Genomic DNA, 19,357 nt, shown 5'->3' with positions numbered 1-19,357 from the left:
AAGTTATGTTGTTTGTCTTCATCGGCAACCTTGCAGTGGAGTAATTATTATGTCCAAACAAAAAATCGTAAATCCGGACGTATACCAAGCAATACCGAGTGCTCAATACTGAGTTTTAGATGACGTGACATGTATTTATTGATTTCTAAACGCATCAGATGACCTGACATAATAATTACACGGGCAACTCATTTATCACTCGTAGTGCGCTTTGTCTGACAATATAGTCACCATTGATGTTCTCAACCTTTAAGTTATAATAAAGAAAAAAATAAATGTAAAAGAGTATATATTTGAATTAAAATTTCTTCTTTTGCACGCTTGAGCCCCACCCAAAATTTCTTCTTTTGCACGCTTGAGCCCCACCCACATGCTCTGCCTCCAGTTTTGAATACTTTTTTTTTCTTTCTTTATAGATAAAATATGAGTACAAATATCAGATACGCAACATACTAATTTTCAAATTCCAAACCGATCCCCAAAAGGAAATCGGACATCATTTTGACGTGTCAAAAGCGCCGAGCAATTATTACATCCGGTGTCCGAATGCGTTCAGAGACCAATAACCACGCACCACGTCACCTAAAACTCGGTATTGGTCTGTATACATTCGGACAGTTCGATTTTTGACCGGATGTAATAATTTCTCCAATAGCGCCACCATAAAATACAGTCCATATAATCGGGGAGATTATTGTTTGAAATATGACATATACCTCATATCATTGATAATCTGTGCAGGAACATGACAAAATTATTTATCTTGTGGTATAATAATATCAATTGCTAAATATACAAATGCTTGAATCCCTATAGAGAAATATTTGCTTAATATTTCCATAGAATATGGAAATATCTATGAGGTAGCTCTTACAGATTCATTCTATCCTAGTTCTAGAATAGCAAACAAGAAATAATAGTTTTATTAATTGCAATTAGGGGTGTCAATTTTTGACACGACCCGAAAAAATCCGGGTTATGGTCAACCCGGACCCGAAATGGGTCGGGTTCGGGTTCAACAAATCAACTTATTTTAAAAATCGGGTCGGGTTTGGGTTGACCCAGCAACCCGAAATTGACACGAAAAATCCTATTTGACACGGAAACCCGAGATTGACATGTTTTGACCCGATTTTGACCCGAAAACTAGCAATTTTATTCAACTTCGGGTCATTCGTGTCGGGTCGGGTTGACTCGAACCTGAATCGAGTCGGGTTCGGGTTCGGAAACCTGACCCGTTTTTAAAAACAGGTCGGATTCGGGTTGACCCGAACAGTGTCGGATCAGTTTCGGGTTCGACCCGAACCCGACCCGTTGACCCGAATTGACACCCCTAATTGCAATATACTTGTCCATGGACATGTAGAGGGAGTGAAGAATCTCTTGGATGAGATGCATGTTAGATCCAAATATAGATGCAAATTTAATAAAAAAGACTATTTTTTTACGGATGGAAATTGTCAGAGAGGAGATTTATCAAAAATGCAAAGATGCAATTAATCTGCAATATACCATGAAATAAAAATTAAGTTTGAATATAAATTGTAATGAAAAAAAAAAGTAAAATATTAACAAGGATGTTCGAACCTCAGAAACAATATAGGACCTGATTTCAAGATTTGGGTCTGTGTATTATTGCACGAAGAAGTCTACCTACCCACCGCTACTTGTCTGGGTGGTGAAGAGCCGGCTGGACAAAGCCCAGGTCCCTGGTTCGAATTCCTTGGCAAGCAGTGAAAGCCTTAAGTGTTGGCCCGTATAAATTGGTGTGTAAATTGGTGTGGGTTGTATGCTAGGTCGACCGGAGTTTTCACTGGCCTAAAAATAATGCTTCCTCGTCACCAAAAAAAAAAAAAAAACTAACCAAAAAAAAAAAAAAAATCTAGCTGAGGAAGTCCTTGGAAGATATGTTAGATCTAAAAAAAGTAAAAAAATAAATAAAAGGATATATATGAATAGGACAAAAGGGGCATATTGGCCCCAAATAGCAAGTTGATTTTATTTTAGGAAAACAGTTCCTAAACAACCAACTTTTGTTATTTTAAGGCATTAAACACGGACAACCATACGAGATTCCTATAAATAGCATCATGCACAATAAGCCACGCCTATAAAGCCCCTCCGCTCCTTGCTTAAACCTTCAAGTTCTCAAAAGTATAGCTTCAAAATTCTATTCTCATGGCAACTTTTTCTTCTTTGCTCATCTACTATACTCTTCTTAATATCTTCTTCTTTTCGCTTCTAATAGAGAAGAATTCTTTAGTATCATCGGGAGGTCTTGCCGAAGAATACCATCTCATTGACATGGAGTCATTGCTGCCGAGCAAAGATCCATGTCTGATAAAGGTTTGCGAACAATATCTTAATGCCCTGTTTGAAACTAATTTTTTTTAATAAATTAATTGAAATAATAACAATTTTGCATTACTTATGTTCATTCGATAGATACACAAGCTTAAACGAAATGCAAAAGCAAAAGATTCATTCTCAACCACAAATTTCTTAATTCCAATAAATACGTACATTAACAAGATTTATCAATTTTGACAGGCCTGAGCCCTTCCATGCCCAAGCTGGTCCATCAATGCGGACCATGCTCACCCCTAGCGTGTGAGGACAAGCTATCCCTTGAGGATCAATTTCACCATATCTTAAAACAGGACCAAGCCCACGTCGACTACATCAGCCGCCTAGACGCCACCAACTATGTCGGCTTCAACCCACTTGGTTGCTCTCTTTCCTCAAAAGTTCCAGTATAAGAAGATGTTTTTGTTAATAGCTACAAATTATCGTCACCATATACCTAGGCACCCCTCCAATGCCCTACTCAGTTATTTTTGACACTGGTAGCGATCTTACTTAGACCCAATGTATACCCTGCGATAAGTGTTATCCCCAAAAATACCCAATATATAACCCATTCGAGTCCTCCACCATCTTCTACTCCTCCAACTATTGTACTCAACAAAATATAGGTGGTTATTCTTGGGCCAACAATTGTCTCTACCAGCTACTATATAATGATGGTTCTCAAAGTCAAGGCTACCTCATTCAAGACACCTTAAAATTCTCATCTGATATTATTGAGAACTTCCGCTATGGCTGTGGCCATAACAATAGCCTTAAAGTGTCGAATGCAATTGGGTTAATAGGCTTCGGCCGGGGCCTAGCTTCAATTATTACTCAGATAGCTCAATCGTATGACTTGGTATTCTTATATTGTCTACCATCAAAATCAGGCATAATTGGATATCTTGTACTAGGCAAATATCTCACTCATGTGCTATATACACTGATGATAACCAACCAAAGGAGGCCATCTTTTTTCTACGTCAATCTAATTTCTATTTCTATTTGGCGTGAATGGCTTGCCTTTTCACCTAGTGTGTTCAGCGCCCCTAGAACCATCTTGGCCTCTTGCAGAAAATCCATTTTAAATTATCTTCTCCGGCATCCGCATCATTTTTCGAAAAAGGCAAGATCAATTACTTGAGAGCGTTGTCATGGATCATACTCGACGCATGCTATAACTTTACTAACTACCTGAAGGTGAAGGTGCCAGTGCCGAAGATTAGTTTTAGATTTGAGGGTGGGGTTATTACTAACTTAGATATATCGGGGACACTTTTCGGGCATAGTAAATCTAAGCAATGCTTAGCCTTCTATAATAGTAAATATGATAGTGATCTTGTGGTTATTGGTAATGTGCAGCAACGCACATGCAATATAGTGCATGATATAAATAGCTTCAGAATTGGTTTTGGGGCTAATGGTTGTAATTAAAATGAATATGAATTTTTAAATAGTGAATTAGAAATTAAGAAAAAAATCTCAAAATTTTCGGTTCGACTTGTTTCCTTTCTAATTAAATCTTAACCAAAAATTAAGATAAAGTCATATTTCTTTGTATTTATCATTCCTTGATTTTTTTTTCATGCTAATGAGACTAAAAAATATTTAAAAAGATTTTTTTTTATCCCATTGTAGTTTCAATGATAAGACGCGACTATATTTTAGGTAAGGTTTTAATAAGGAATGTCTCCCACAAAGATTTTTTCTTAATTTCCAATTCACTATTAAAAACTCATATTCATTCTAACTTTAACTATTAACCCCAAAGCCAATTCAAGTTGTTTATATCATTCACTATATTGAATGTGCGTTGTAGCACTTTAGCAATGATCAAAATATCACTATCATATTTATTAGTAGAGAAGGCTAAGCATTGTTGAGATTTATTGGGCCTGAAAAGTGTCCTCGGGATATCTAAGTTAATAATAACCCCGACCTCAAATTTAAAACTAATATTTGGCATGCACCGGCACGTTCACTCTTACCTTCAAGTGGTTAGTAAAGTCATAGCATGTGTCGAGTAAGCTCGATGATGGCGCCCTAGGATAATTGGCCATATATTTTTTTTGGAAAATGCTACAGATGCCGGAGTAGGTAATGGGCGGCAGTAGACTAATTACTATGCCAAAGTCCAACATGGCTTTTTTGCCGGAGGCCAGCATGGTTCCGTGGGCGCCGAACATACTAGGTGAAAGGGCAAGCCATTCACGCCCAATAGAAATAGAAATTAGATTGAAGAAGTAGAAGAATGACCTCATTTGGCTGATTATCATTGGTGTATATTGCACATGAATGACATAATTACTTAATGCGAGATATCAAGCTATGTTGGGCTTTGATTGATGGTAGACAATATGAGAATACCAAGTCATAAAATTAAGCTATCTTGGTAATAATTGAAACTGGCCTCCGATCAAAGCATAATAACACATCTGCCTTCGACACTTTGAGGATGTTGTTATGGCCGCAGCCATAGCGGAAGTTCTTAATAATATCAGAGGAGAATTTTAAGGTGTCTTCAACGAGATAGCCTTGAGTTTGAGAACCATCACTATATCATACCTGTTAGAGATAATTGTAAGTCCAGGAGCAACCATATATATTTAGTTTGGTACAATAGTTGAAGGAGCAGAAGATGCTTGCATAGGTGGAGGACTTGAATGGGTTATATATTGGGTGTGTTTTGTGATAATACTTATCCCTGGGTATACATTGGGTCCAAGTGAGATCGCTACCATTGTCAAAAATAATTGAGAAGCTTGGGAGGGGTGCCTAGGTATATGGTGACGATAAAGTTGTAGCTACCAACAAAAACACCTTCTTTTACTTGAACTGTTGCGGAAAGAGAGCCACCAAGAGGGTTGAAGCCGATGGAGTTGGTGGTGTCAAGGCGGTTGATGTAGTCAACGCGGGCTTGGTCCTGTTTTAAGATCTGATGATATTTATTTTTAAGGGATATGTTGTCCTCGCACGCCAAGGGGTGAGCACGATTCTCATTAGTGGACCAGCTTGAGCTTGCAAAGGCTCATGCCTGTCAAAATTGGTAAAGCTTGTTAATGTACGTATTTATTGGAATTTAGAAATTTGTGGTTAAGAATGAATCTTTTTCTTTTGCATTATGTTTAAGCTTGTGATATCTATTAAATGAGCATAATTTATGCAAATTTGTTATTATTTTAGTTAATTTATATAAAAAAAAGTTTCGAACATGACATTAAGATATTGCTAGCAAATCTTTATCAGGCATGGAGTAGGATTTGCTCGGCGCAATGACTCGACATTGATGAGATGGTATTCTCCGGCAAACCCTCGCAGTGTTACTAGAGAATTCTTCTTTATTAGAAACAAAAAGAAGAAGATATTGAGAAGAGTATGGCATGAGAGTAGAGAAGAAGAAGTTGCCATGATAATAGAATTTCGAAGCTATACTTTGGAGAACTTGATGGAGTCATAAGCAAGGGACTGGTGAAATCGGAGTTCAGATGGTCCCAATTTTAATTTCGGAAGTTTTGAACTTGATTTTGCATCGAGGTTCGTGACCGATCAAGATAACTATATATATCCTGTAAGTGGCATCATTCAAAATTTATTCCAATTAGCTAGAGTTATCTTCAGGTTCAGTTGCTTGTCATGGTTCTAATTTACTATAGCTTTCAATTTTCTAAAAAATTATTTTGTGCAGACTCCAGATGTAGCTCGACGTCCATACTCTAATTAAATTAATACACGTGAATTTCTCAAGACCTGACATCCCGACCTAACCCAGCTTTGAAATTTTTAAAATTGCGACAACCCACTCATTTTTTATGTTTTTAAAAAAGAGGTCTATGAATGCTCTCAAATATTAGGAATTTTGCATAACAAAAAACTTTTGTTGTCTGTTGAGAAAAAAAAAACAAAACAAAATAGGCAATGAATATGGAGATGGGTTTGGAGGACTTCGCATTCTCTGCATAGCTATTGGAAAAGAAGAAAAAACTTGAGAGTAAGGTGTCTTTTACTTACATAATATTTTCTTTTAAATGTATATTATAAGTCAATATACATTTTATAGAGCTTAGTTTTTCAATAGAGAAATCTATCGTATAGACAAATATAATAAAATTGTATTTACTTTCATGGCATATCAAGTTCTCAAACAAGCTCAAATATTTCAATGAGTAATTTATAAACTGTGCAACAATGGTTTATATATTTGTTGTGATGTTTCAGGCACATTCACTTAGAATGTATTCTTAAAAAATTTATATGTCGTATTCCGCAAAAATATATGCTTTTGTAAATCAATTATGTAAAATTTTATGTAAAATGACAATTTTTTGGATGTTCATTTATTCTCTCACATGTAATTATTATGCATTTTTCTCTTTTGTTTATGTAATATTTTGTTCATTTTAATCATGTCAGCTTGTGGATGCTGATATTTTTGTTTATGTCAGCTTTTCAAAATTTAGCATCTTCTAGATTAATTGTTAAAGTTTTTTTAAAATATGTCAGCTTGTGGATGCTGACATTTTTTATTTTTTATTTTTTGGCAAAGAAACCAAAGTGCTAATCTAGATAACTTTAGGGCATATTTGAATTTATTTTGTTTTGTTTTAATTATAATTTTTATTTAAACAAACTAAAAATCATTTAATATTTTAATTATTCCACATTTAAATAATTATATTTTTAAAGCCTTAAATTTAAGTTACCAACTTACCATTATAATCAATATTTCATTAGTTACTTTTAGGTTAATTAATATTTTTAATTATACCAAGCTTATTTAATCTTACTACAGGATAAAGAAAATAGAGCATTGACAAAAATTGTTCGCTATATATATTCTTACATTACTATAGAAGGCTAACTAGTCTATACCAATGGATCTAAACACAGTACTCAGCTGCAAGAAACCAATATTTAATGCAATTTCCAACTATTCAGGTTCAGTTGCTTGTCATGGTTCTAATTTACTATGTCTTGCATTTTTTCGAGAAATTATTCTGTGCGGACTCTAAACGTAACTCTACGTCTGGACTCCAATTAAATTAAGACATGGATTTCTTAAGACCGGACGACCCGACCTAACCCAGCTATTAAAATTTTAAAATTGCGGCAACCCACTCATTTTTTATTTTTTTAAAAAAGAGACCCATGGAAGCTCTCAATATATAGGAATTTTGCATAATAAAACTTTTGGTGTCTGTTGAGAAAAAAAAAAGAGAAATAGGCGATGAAGTGGAGATTGGTTTGGAGGATTTCACATTCTCTGCAGAGCTATTAGAAAAGGAGAAAAAGCTTAAGAGTAAGGTGTCTTTTTCTTACATAATAATTTCTTTTGAATGTATATTATATGTCAATATACGTTCTGTAGAGCTTAGTTTTTCAACAGAGAAATCTGTCGTAAAGAAAAATACAACAAAACTATTTTCACCTTGATGACATATCAAGTTCTCAAACAATCCTAAATACTTCAACGAGGAATTTATAAACTAGGCAACAATGGTTTATGTATTTTTTATGTTTCACACATATTCACTTAGAATGTATTCTTAAACAATGTATATGTCAAATGCTGCGAAAACACATGCTTTTGTAAATCAATTATGTAAAATTTTATGTAAAATGACAAATTTTTGGACGAACATTTATTCTCTCAGAGGTAATTAATATGCATTTTTTCTTTCGTTTATGTGATAATTTGTTCATTTTATTGTTATGTACTACTGTGTACGGCTATCGTTGTGTAAAATGCACTATATAGTGCTAGGTATTGATTCTTCATCTTAACACTTTCTTCATGATGAATTGTATGATGCTAGTATATTGTCATAATTAATTGCCATGTTTTTAAATTTTCAAGAGCTGATCACTCCACTTTGCATGACTTTTTCTTAATTTTAGTTTGAATTAATGCTTTAGAGTACAAAGTTTTTATTTGTAATGTTTTATTTGTTGTCATTACATCCAGGTGACAAATATATGTTTTAGGTAATGTTAAATATGTCAAAATTTAGCATCTACTAGATTAATTGTTAAAGTTTTTTTTTTTTTTTTTTTTTTTTTTTTTTGTTTAATATGTCAACTTGTGGATGACACCTTGTAATTTATTAGGCTCGGTGTCCTGACCTAGTTCTACATTCGGACGTCGTTAAAATGGCGCCACGTACTCTTACTCTTTACCGCGCGGCCCGACGATCGGACCCGGATCAGACCCGGGATTGCTATGTATTGGTTGATTTGTGCAGACCGTGGTATTGCTATGTATTGCTTGATATTGCTCAGCAATAACGAGAAATACCATTCTGTCAAGACCAATACTTAGCAATACCGAACAATGCCCCGATTTTGCTAGGTATTGGTCTTGACAGAGCTGTATTTCTCATTATTGTCAAGCAATACCTACCAATACCTAAACAATATCAAGCAATACCAGAACATAGCAATATCGGGTTCCGGTCCTGGTCCGGTCATCGGGCCGCACGGTAAAGAGTAAGAGCACGTGACGACATGTTATTGACATCCGGATATAGTGCTACGTCCGATGACCGAACCTAACAATTATTCTGATGAGCCAGTTGCCCGACATTTTTTTGGCTAAGAAACCAAATTGCTAATCTAGATAACTTTAAGGCATATTTGGATTTGTTTTATATATTTTTTGTTTTGCTTTAATTATGATTTTTATTTAAACAAACTAAAATTCATTTTATATTAAATTATTCCACATTTTTAAATTTTTTTATTTTTATTTTTTTATTCCACATTTAAATAATCATAAATAATGATATTTTTAAAGCCTTAAATTTAAGTTACCATTATAATCACTATTTCATTAGTTGCTTAATTTTAGTTTAATTAGTATTTTAACTATACCAAGCTTAATTAATCTTACAAAATTATTTCTTAAATTTTAATGGCATTAATTATAATATTAGTTAAGTCTTGAAAAATCATACTTAGTAATTAATTAATTAGTAATTACTACGAGTAATTAATTGATTAGTTAATTATCCCATTCCTGATTAGCATGATTATTACTAGCTAATGAGACCAGAAGGCTAACAAGTTTATACCAATGGATCTAAACAGCAATATCAGCTACAAGAAATCAAAACTTATTCCAACTAGAGTTATCTTCATGTTCAATTGCTTGGCATGGTTCTAATTTACTGTGGCTTGCAATTTTTTGAGAAATTATTCTGTGTGGACTCCGGATGTAGCTCTACGTCTGGACTCCAATTAAATTAAGACACGTGGATTTCTTAAGACCCGACGACCTGACCCAACCCAGCTATGAAAATTTTAAAATCGCGGGAGCCCACTCATTTTTTATATTTTTTAAAAAAGAGACTCGCGAAAGTTCTCAAATGTTAGGGTTTTTTGGGAAAATAAAACTTTTGGTGCATGTTGAAAAAAAAAAAGAAACTAACGATGAATATGTGGATGACTTCGCATTCTTTGCAAAATCATTGAAAAAGAAGAAAAAGCTTAAGAATAAGATGTATTTTACTTACCTAATAACTTTTTTTTCAATGTATATTATGAAACAATATATATACATTTTGCTGAGATAAGTTTTTCAGTAGAAAAATATGTCATAGAGGCAATTACAACAAAATTGTGTTTATCTTCAAGGCATGTCAAGTTCTAAAATAAGCCTAAATACTGCAACGAGAAATTTATAAATTGGGCAGCAATGATTTATGTATTTTTTGTGATGTTTCACACACATTCACTTAAAATATATTCTTCAAAATTTTATATATCGAATGCCGCGAAAACATATTCTTCTGTAAATAACCTATGTACTGCTGTCTACCGTTGTGTACTGTTGTGTAAATGGACTATGTATTGCTCCATAGTTAATCATATGTCTGATCCCATCTTGAACTCATATTAGCATGCTTGCATAAAGTGCAAAGGCCTACGACCTTTTTATCCTACGAGATAATGCAATTGTACATTTTACATTATGACCCCCGCTAGCAGCATCCTTTTAGAGGATCCACATAAACCAAATTACTAATCTAGATAACTTTAGGGTATGTTTGGATTTATTTTGTTCTATTTTGTTTTGTTTTAATTATAATTTTTATTTAAACAAACAAAAATTCATTTAATATTTTAATTATTCCCCATTTAAATAATTATATTATTTTAAGCCTTAATTATAAGTTACCATTATAATCACTATTTCATTAGTTACTTTTAGGTTAATTAATATTTTAATTATACCAAGCTTAATTAATCTTTAAAAATTACATCTTAAATTTTAATGACCTTAATTATAATTTTAGTTAAGTCTTAATAAATCGTACTTAGTTATTATTAAGTAATTACTATGAGTAATTAGTTGATTGGTTAATTATCCCATTCCTGATTAGCATGATTATTACTAATGAGACCTTATTAAACTAAATAAAAATCTTTATATATATCTTGTTATTTTCTCCAACTAAATGTATATTCCAATGGCTAAGCAGAGAATGTGAAGTTCTTCGAATCAATCTCCATCTTCATCGCCTGTTTCTCATTTTTTATAAACAAACATAAATTTTTATTATACAAAATTCTAAATATTTGAGAACTTTTACTGGTCTAAACATAAAAAATGAATGGGCTGCTAGGATTTTAAAATTTTCATAGCTGGGCTGGGTCGGGTCGTCAGGTTTTATGAAATTCACGTGTCTTAGAGCTAAGTCTGAAATCTGCATAGAATAATCTCCCTATTCTCCGCCCACCAAACTTTTTTTTGCACGCCTTCAATATTATTTTGTATAAATATAAATTTAATTAATAAAAAAATCTTTTGAAATTTTAAAATAATAAGTGTCAACTAATTTAGATATGAAAAACATTAATAAAATTTTAAAATTAAACATTTTCAAATGAGTTAAATATTTTAATAATTTAAAAAATAGTATTATTACGAAATAAAAATAATTAAATTTTATTTCCTAAATAAGTAGGATTCAAATAATAGGTAAAGATTATTTTATTTATTTATTTTTATTAAGTTGCTCTCGTGACTGAGCTCGTCGTCCTTATATTATATCTGAGTGGCACTCTGCTTTTAGCAGCAAAGCATAGCACTATGGCTTTCCTTCTCACAAAGCTTCCTTCATTACCCTCTCTACTCTGCCTCTTGGCTTTTCTCTTTTGGGAAACGGCCGGAGCTGATAGAGTTCCGGCGATCTATGTTTTTGGTGACTCGACCGCTGACGTCGGAAACAACAATTACTTGCCGGGAAGCACTGCCAAGGCCAATTTTCCTCACAACGGCGTCGATTTTCCGGCGAAGAGGGCTACAGGGAGGTTCAGCAATGGCTATAATGGCATCGATTTCTTGGGTAAGTTGAGCTGGCTTTTGAGCCCTAGCTTTTTTTGGTTTTGCTTGTATTTTCTGATGTGTACGGTAGTTGGAGTGATGAGAGGTGGATGTTTTATGTATGACATTGTTTTTTTCTGCGAATGTGTAATGATGATCTAAACTGCAAATTCCTGTGTGTTCGTTTGTTTTTTTTTTTTTTTTTTGAAATAAGCTAACAATGTATTTGAATATTTTTACCATATGATGTTTTTCTTGTAGTTGTTTACTGTGATGTAGTTTCAGTGGTGATTTGAAGGGCTGTTTGACCACAAGCATGAAAACTGTTCGGTTTATCATTCTTAAATCTCGCTGCGTACTGATAAAATATTTGGATGTTTGTTTCGGGGTTTTAGATTTGTGAGAGATAAATTATTAGATTTGTTTAATCATGTGTATGGTGGGATTTGACTAAGTCCGGGGTTGAAACTGGATTTATTCAGTCCCCAAAAATCTTTTTGGCAGGATTTAAGCTAAATCTTGCGCAAGCAGCCCTGAAAATATATATTTTTTTTTTGGCATTCTTACTTGTTTTAGTTTCAGCTTTGGGTAACAGTAGTTGATGAAGGACAGATTTGGATATGGAGAAAATTTTGGCTAATTCCTTCTGCTAATATCTTGTTATTAATTAAAGAAATTTATAGAATATTTAATTGAACTTATAAAAAGTCAATGTTCTTGTAACATTATTAAGTATATGATGTTATTACTTTTTAAGATTGTTGCTCAACCCAAAGTAAAATATTTTATGAAATTTAGTCCTAAGGTAATTAAATAAAGTTGATCGAGAGATCTACAATATTTAAGGTATGCAGATTTCCTCGTTTGTCTTCATCCTTCCTCTCCCTATGTATTTATGTGTCCCTATGCATGTTTTATGTGTATTTACATTCAAACTCAAATTCGCTTGCAAGCGTAGCTTTTTTTTTTTCTTAATATTTTGGCAAACGAGGATCACGATTAGGAGATATATACCTAAAATATTATTACTATAACTATTAACTAATGTATTCAAATTTTGAGGGTGGGTAACTGCCCACCCTCAAGTAATTGTAAATTCAACCCTGCATGTGTATGTGGATTTACATTCGAACTCAAAATTCTAACCCTCAAAATATTTTTGATGATTCATATTAAGGGCTTCTTTTTTTAGAAAAATTATCTTATAATGACCACCCTTATTTTTTTTACCAAATAGATTGGTTTCTTTTCTTTTAGAGAAGAGTTTAACCTCCCATGTTTCTCAAAAGCAAAGATTTAATAATGAGATAGATCGAGAGACCTCTTCCCTTGTTTCCTCCATAATTGTCACCATTTTATCTTTAATATCTATTAGAGAAGTGAGGTGGAAGAGTTAAAGGGAAACTATTAAAAAGGACATTGTGTTGGAGATGGAAGTGAAACACCACAACTAAAGAAACAAGAAAATAGAAGCAACAAAAAGTAAAGAATACCAGAATTTAACGTGGAAAAATCCGAAATCGGAAAAAATCACAGAGCTACACCACACCACACCAAAAAATCCACTATGAAAATTGGGAGAAATAAGTATATATCTCTCTTCTCTCACTCTCTCCTTGCTTCTCTCCTCTCTTGCACCGTTCTTACACTCAAAACACAAAGAAAGTCATGTAAATAACACCAAGGGATGCCACCATTCAAAAAAATGAGAAAAAAAAATGTTCAGTCTGTCTCAAAGAGCTGTGGCGCCAGTTTGGAGCGTTGCGGTGCTCAAACCTCTGTCATCAATCCATTTGACGATGTTGCTACACAGCTTTGCGACGCCAAATCTATAGCGATGCGGAGTTTCTCTCTCTTTTGTTTCTCATATCAAACTTTGCAGTGCCGGGTCACTTGGGTACACAGGGTCGGGAAGCTAGGGTACACAACGCCGGAGCGTTGTATGGGAATTTTTTTTTTGTGGCCGAACCCAAGCAGGAGGAGGACCCCCTGCACCTCCCCGGCGAGCACCACAAATTTTTTTTTTTGAGGCAACAATACAACCCGATTGATCAACACAATCATATTCCACACATAACTAACACGTTGAATATGTTCCAAGAATGTGTTGCCTCCAAAGGTTACGGTCCTACGTATTTTTCTTCGAATATTTTGAACTCATGGTCATCAATCAGCTAAACATGAGAAACCTGTGGGGAACTTACGAAGCCAATAGTACCTTAGAGCATTGAACAATACAGGAAAGAAATACACAATTAAAACTTGATGTTGTCATCATGGTGGTCTTTAGATAGAACTTTCGCTTAGAAATTTAAACCAATATAGCAAAAATTTCTTATATGTAATTATTCCTTATACTAGATTCTTCATGTGCTTAAATTTCTTGTCCCTATGAGTATTTCAAGTTTATCTTTCCACACTTTCTTTAAATGAACATCAAATTTTGTTCTTTGCATTTTAGTTTCTGAGAATTTAATCATTTTTATTTCTAAATAATATTTTCCAGCTATGCATATTGGCTTTAAAAGGAGCCCTCCTCCTTTTCTTTCTATTGCGAGTAAAATTCATCACCGGATTGTCAGTGGAATCAAAGGTGCCAACTTTGCTTCTGGAGGATCAGGCATTCTTGACTCCACGGTTAGTATATCAGCTCCATTAGATTTCTCAATTTCCTTGCTGGTTTTTCCTATATTTTCAACTGTCAGTGCTCAATGGCTGTCATCATTTGATCTGCCAGGGCGACACCATGTCAACTACCAACCAAATAGAGAACTTTGCAACTGTTCGATCAAACATGACATCTCATTTGTCAGAAATGCAAGCAGATTTTTTTCTATCAAAATCGATATTCATTATCAGTACAGGTGGGAATGATATATTTGGCTACTTTTTACAAAATAATGCTCCAAATGCCACAGAAAAAGAGAAATTTATCACCACTCTTGTCTCGACCTATAAGTACCATCTTGAGGTGAAGTGTCCCTTTTCTCTTTCATCTTTTGAAACCATCAGTAAATCAACCAGTTCATGCTAATATGCATTTTATTTTCATAACTGAGGAACTAATCTCTTTGATCAAATGCTGTAGAAATTGTACAATTTGGGAGCAAGGAAGTTCGGCATGATTGATATCCCTCCTATAGGATGCTGTCCATTTCCAAGAAGTTTAAGCCCCACAGGTGGTTGCCTAGATGTGCTTAATGAACTATCTTTGCAATTCAACAAAGCTGCAATGGCTGTTATGCATGAACTTAGCTTGACATTGAAAGGGATGAAGTATTCCATTGGAAGTTCCAATGCGGTGGTTTCAAATATCATCCGCAACCCTGCTGCCGTCGGTGAGTCAAAAGCCTGAAGTTTTAATTTAATACTATAGCAGTGAACGGTAAAGTGTTTTTCTTGCTCCTTGTTTTTTTAAGATTTATTATATTTGTTATATCTTACCCTTCAAAGATGACTGTTTTTCATTGGTTTGCATGAGGTTATTTAACTCTGCTTAACCATCTATGTATGCGATCCAAATATATTAAACCCAGATCTATGTGGGAGTATTATAGGTTACATCAATAAGCTAAAGATATGAAACCCAGGTCTGTATCTAGCTTATGATGGGAAATAGGCGAAAACTAATTCAAATATTATGAAATATTGGAAATAAGCCGCAATTAAGTCTGCATGGCTTGTATTTTTTATGGGAAAAGATTAAACTTTACAAGTTAATAGTTTGATTAACATAATAGTTGAAATTAGGAGTGTCAAAACGGATCGATGGGTCGGGTTCGGGTCAAGATTTCTAACCTGACCCGCACAGGTTATCAGGTTAACCCGACCCGCGACTGGCACAAGCGAAGACTGAACCACATTTCGCGGGTGAGGGCTAGTGGGGACCGTGGTGACCGCACGTCCGGGCGAGGGCGCGATTGCACGAGGTCAGGTCTAGTGGGTGCGACGGGCGAGGCCGAGTCATGCGGGATTGCAAGGCGAGGGCTGGCGGGGTCAAGCAATCAAGCGAGTTGAGTTGTGATTTGCGAAGCAGAACACCGAACACGGAGGTCGGACCGTTGGAGGGCTTACGCGGGTCAAATCTGGGTTGATTTCGGGTTGCCGAGTCAACCCGAACCCCACCCGATTTTTTCAACAGGTCAGAATCTTGAACCCGAACCTAACCCGTATGGAAAACGGGTTGACGCGAACCCGAAAAAAGCTGGGTTGGGTCAGATTTTGACACCCGTAGCTGAAATCAACCAAGAGGAGAGAGAAATTATTCATCATTATGTCGCACAATTGTACAAATACATATAGGACAAAAAAAATACTATTTCTCCAAATTCAAGCGCACATTATCTCATCTTCAAAGGAGTCTCAAATCGCTCAGTACCTTGTATAAATAAAAAGAACCATACAAATAGATGATAAATCAAAGGTCTGTCATAATTGAAGATCTCTTCATTGATGCTTCTAGAACATGGCACCATGCAATCACCATATATGCCTGTTGCATCCTGGAATATTCGTAGCGGTAGAGAGATATAGAGTTTAGCGTCCAAATTTTATATGAAAATCTAGCACATAAACAGGTAGAAAAGATGGATGCATCAATCACAAAAGACATCATAATTTTGCCTCGAGATTCATGCCTGATAAAGATAAATTTTTAATGATATATCAGCGTCAGGAGCAAAAAAAAGTTTAGAAGATAACCTTATCTTAAAAATCTGACTCAATGCCAGCACCGACTTTCCATGTCCTGAAGGCAGCTGTTTATTTGCTTGAATTATTCCACTGGGATCCACATCGGCATCTAGTACATTCTTATTTCTCTTCCAAGGAATATCCACTGCCTAGAAATATCTCCCTTGCAAAAATAATTTTTATAAACTCCACAACCGGAAAGAATCAACGTAGAATCCACAGCTTTGCTTCAAAATTTCAAGTTCTCCATGAAGCCATAGTTAGAGGCGTAGGTTAACAATATAAAAGCTCCTTTTTTTTATTCACTTCCATTTTGCAGAATATTCAAATTCAAATTGAACTACATCAAATGGAACAAATTTTATCAATCATTAAATACTTTCCCCGTTATTCTTATAATTGTCTTTAGGAAAGCTACTTTTGAAAAAGCTGGATAAAAACTTAGTGGAGAGAGCTTCTTTAAAAGATACTGTCAAAAAGTAAAAGCCATATGAAACTAAACTTTTAATGTTTGTTCTTCAGCAGTCTACAACCTCTCTATTAGGAAGAAATTTAGATAAGACTATCTTTTTTAGGATATGTGAATCAAAGGGAATCAAAATTGTGCCTAATCTATGAAATCAATAAAATCTGCAATCTTTTGTGTTAGAATGAGATCCAGATCATTGGAAACAATTGTTTTTTTCTAAATTGTTCTTAACTGTTTCATTTGCAGGTATTAAAGAGACTAAAACTGCTTGCTGTGGTGGTGGAAAGTTCAATGGCGAGCTTTCCTGCACTCCAAACGCTTCATTCTGCTCGGAACGCAACAGATACCTGTTCTGGGATAAGTTACATCCAACACATGCTGCATCTAAGCTTGCAGGGCTGGCCATCTATGGAGGTTCGCCGGAGTTCGCCTCGCCGATCAATTTCAAGCAGTTGGTTGAGGAAGATGACTGATCAGTGATCATCAAACTTGGTTTGGAAAAACAATTATGTCATGTTGTTCTGATATATTTTGGATTGGAATATATGGGAAGACAGATGGTCAAAGTTGAAGGATAAATGTTCAGAAAAAAGAAGACATTTAAATAGAAATAAAAATAATATAGTAATCTGTCTTGGAGCACTTTGACTGTTCTTATTTCGATTTACATTTGCTTTATTTTTTAGTATTTATCTTTTGATTTTGATTATCTGTTTTCCCATTCCTTCCAAAAAAAAAAACAGAATATTCATACATAATTCCTTTCCACTTGGTTTATGCTATATATATAATCTTATGTTATTAAAGTAGTTGTTATGTTAATTTCACGCTCCATTTAATTCTCTTTTTATGTTCCTTGAAGCAACATTATTTGCTAGTTTATTGGTAGTTGTGTTATTTGGTTTGAAAATATTGTACTCAGCTCATCTTGGTCTATTTGTTGGGAGATTTAGCTATTAACAAAGAAAATATTATTCTGTGCGGAAGTCGAATCTCGTCTGGATACCTAAGCCCGCAGCTCGATACCGGGGTTCGATATTACTCGGTATCGCTGACGTTACTCATTCTGATTGGTATCCGGATGTAGAGCTGCGTTCGACGTCTGCACAAAATAATCTCTCTCAACCTAGGTATATTCGGTTCAAGTCTTGTATATGTAATGAGTATGTGAGTTTGTCTTAATTGATTTAAATGTGCTAAAAAATGTTGAAGATTGTGAGGCCCATGCCTAACATACATGTCGGATCTCACCGTAATCCCATGCACAGCCCACCCTTGGTGGGACCAATATGACAACTAATCATGATAATATTTTTTGAACACATGAATTAGGAGTTCTAATCATTGTATTGATTTCTTCATGGCTCTAAGATTGCACTCAGTGTGCCCCCTATAGCTGCTAACCTCTCTTGGAGTATTTTTTTCGCTCTTCTTTTAAGTAGTTTTAATTTATTTTCATTGTAAGACTCTTTTAGGAGAAAACAAATCTTCATATAGAAGATTGTAATTACAATTTTGAAATAATTTTGTTTGCATATCTTCTACTTTTTAACATGAAATTATTGAGGTTAGGGGTTTCTTTTTCAACATTTATTCTTGTGTGTGTGTGAGAGGATTCTTCACTCTTTTTGTTATGTGTGATTTATTTGATTTTCCTTCCAAAAAGTCAAACATCATGCATGGTGAAAGTTGGAGTAAAAAAGAATTGGAGGGGCTATTAGTTTCATATCACTTAAATGGGTGAGTTTATAAAACATCAAAAATGAATTAGAAAGTTAAAAAAATAATAATAAAATTTTACACTTGATACATCGTCGAAAAATTATCTTGATCGGGCACGAATCTTGATGCAGGATCAAGTTTGAAAACTTCAAAAATTAATTCGGAGACCATCCGAACTCCGATTTCAGCAAACTTACAGTCGAACTGAGCGTCTCGGAAATGCAAACCCAACAACACCAAATTCAACTCGATCTGAGCCCAAATGGGTCCGAATCATGGACCCGAAGCGCTGTTGGAAGGTTCAAACCGCAATTTGAGATACCAAACGGTCTCCAATTTTAACGAGCTTACACTCGAATCGAACGGCTCGACGAGACGAATCCAACGAGCCCAAGATCGCTGTTATTGATTATAAATGATAACCTTCGTCTAAAGAAGGTTTTGCTACAATGTAAAGAACATATTGTGTGGTCGAAGCTAGAAGAATCATGTGACAAACATCCAACATAAATCTTAGTGCTATAGTTGGGAGTCAGTTGGTGTTAGATTAGCTAGGAAGAGCTATAGTTGATAAGCGACGGAGGTCGGAGGATTGTAGTCAGACAATTGTGATCAATCAGCGAAAGGTCCGACAACGACCTCCGTAGTCAAGTGACGATGGTTAGAGGACCATAGTCAGGTGAAAATAATAAGAGTTTTAGTTGGGCGACGGTAGTATGAGGAAAATTGTTGGCAAGCAATATTGATTCGAAAGATTGTAATTGGACATATGTGGTCGGTCGATCAAAAGTCTAATAGGGACG

General features: G+C 34.7%; 1 protein-coding gene across 1 annotated transcript; it reads left to right on the top strand.

Annotated features, from left to right (window-relative positions):
- Positions 1-11,381: 11,381 nt before the first annotated feature.
- Positions 11,382-17,474, top strand: LOC110099105 (GDSL esterase/lipase At5g55050). Its single transcript, XM_020826151.2, has 5 exons — positions 11,382-11,693; positions 14,178-14,308; positions 14,409-14,642; positions 14,760-15,009; positions 17,079-17,474. The coding sequence occupies exons 1-5, from the start codon at positions 11,438-11,440 to the stop codon at positions 17,303-17,305; spliced, it is 1,098 nt and encodes a 365-aa protein (XP_020681810.1). The 5' UTR covers positions 11,382-11,437; the 3' UTR covers positions 17,306-17,474.
- The last annotated feature ends 1,883 nt before the right edge of the window (positions 17,475-19,357 follow it).

The sequence above is a fragment of the Dendrobium catenatum genome, unplaced genomic scaffold (genome assembly GCF_001605985.2).
Source record: "Dendrobium catenatum unplaced genomic scaffold, ASM160598v2 fragScaff_scaffold_264, whole genome shotgun sequence".
NCBI lineage: Eukaryota > Viridiplantae > Streptophyta > Magnoliopsida > Asparagales > Orchidaceae > Dendrobium > Dendrobium catenatum.
The sequence above is the reverse complement of the archived record's forward strand: the minus strand, read 5'-3'. Positions and strand labels throughout refer to the sequence as shown.

What these genes read in the sequence shown, in the direction of transcription:
- LOC110099105 (XM_020826151.2), top strand. Translation starts at nt 11,438, where the DNA reads ATGGCTTTCCTTCTCACAAAGCTTCCTTCATTACCCTCTCTACTCTGC. An exon ending in TAATGGCATCGATTTCTTGG is followed by an intron (nt 11,694 to 14,177) that starts GTAAGTTGAGCT and finishes AATATTTTCCAG; the next exon opens with CTATGCATATTGGCTTTAAA. An exon ending in CCTATAAGTACCATCTTGAG is followed by an intron (nt 14,643 to 14,759) that starts GTGAAGTGTCCC and finishes CAAATGCTGTAG; the next exon opens with AAATTGTACAATTTGGGAGC.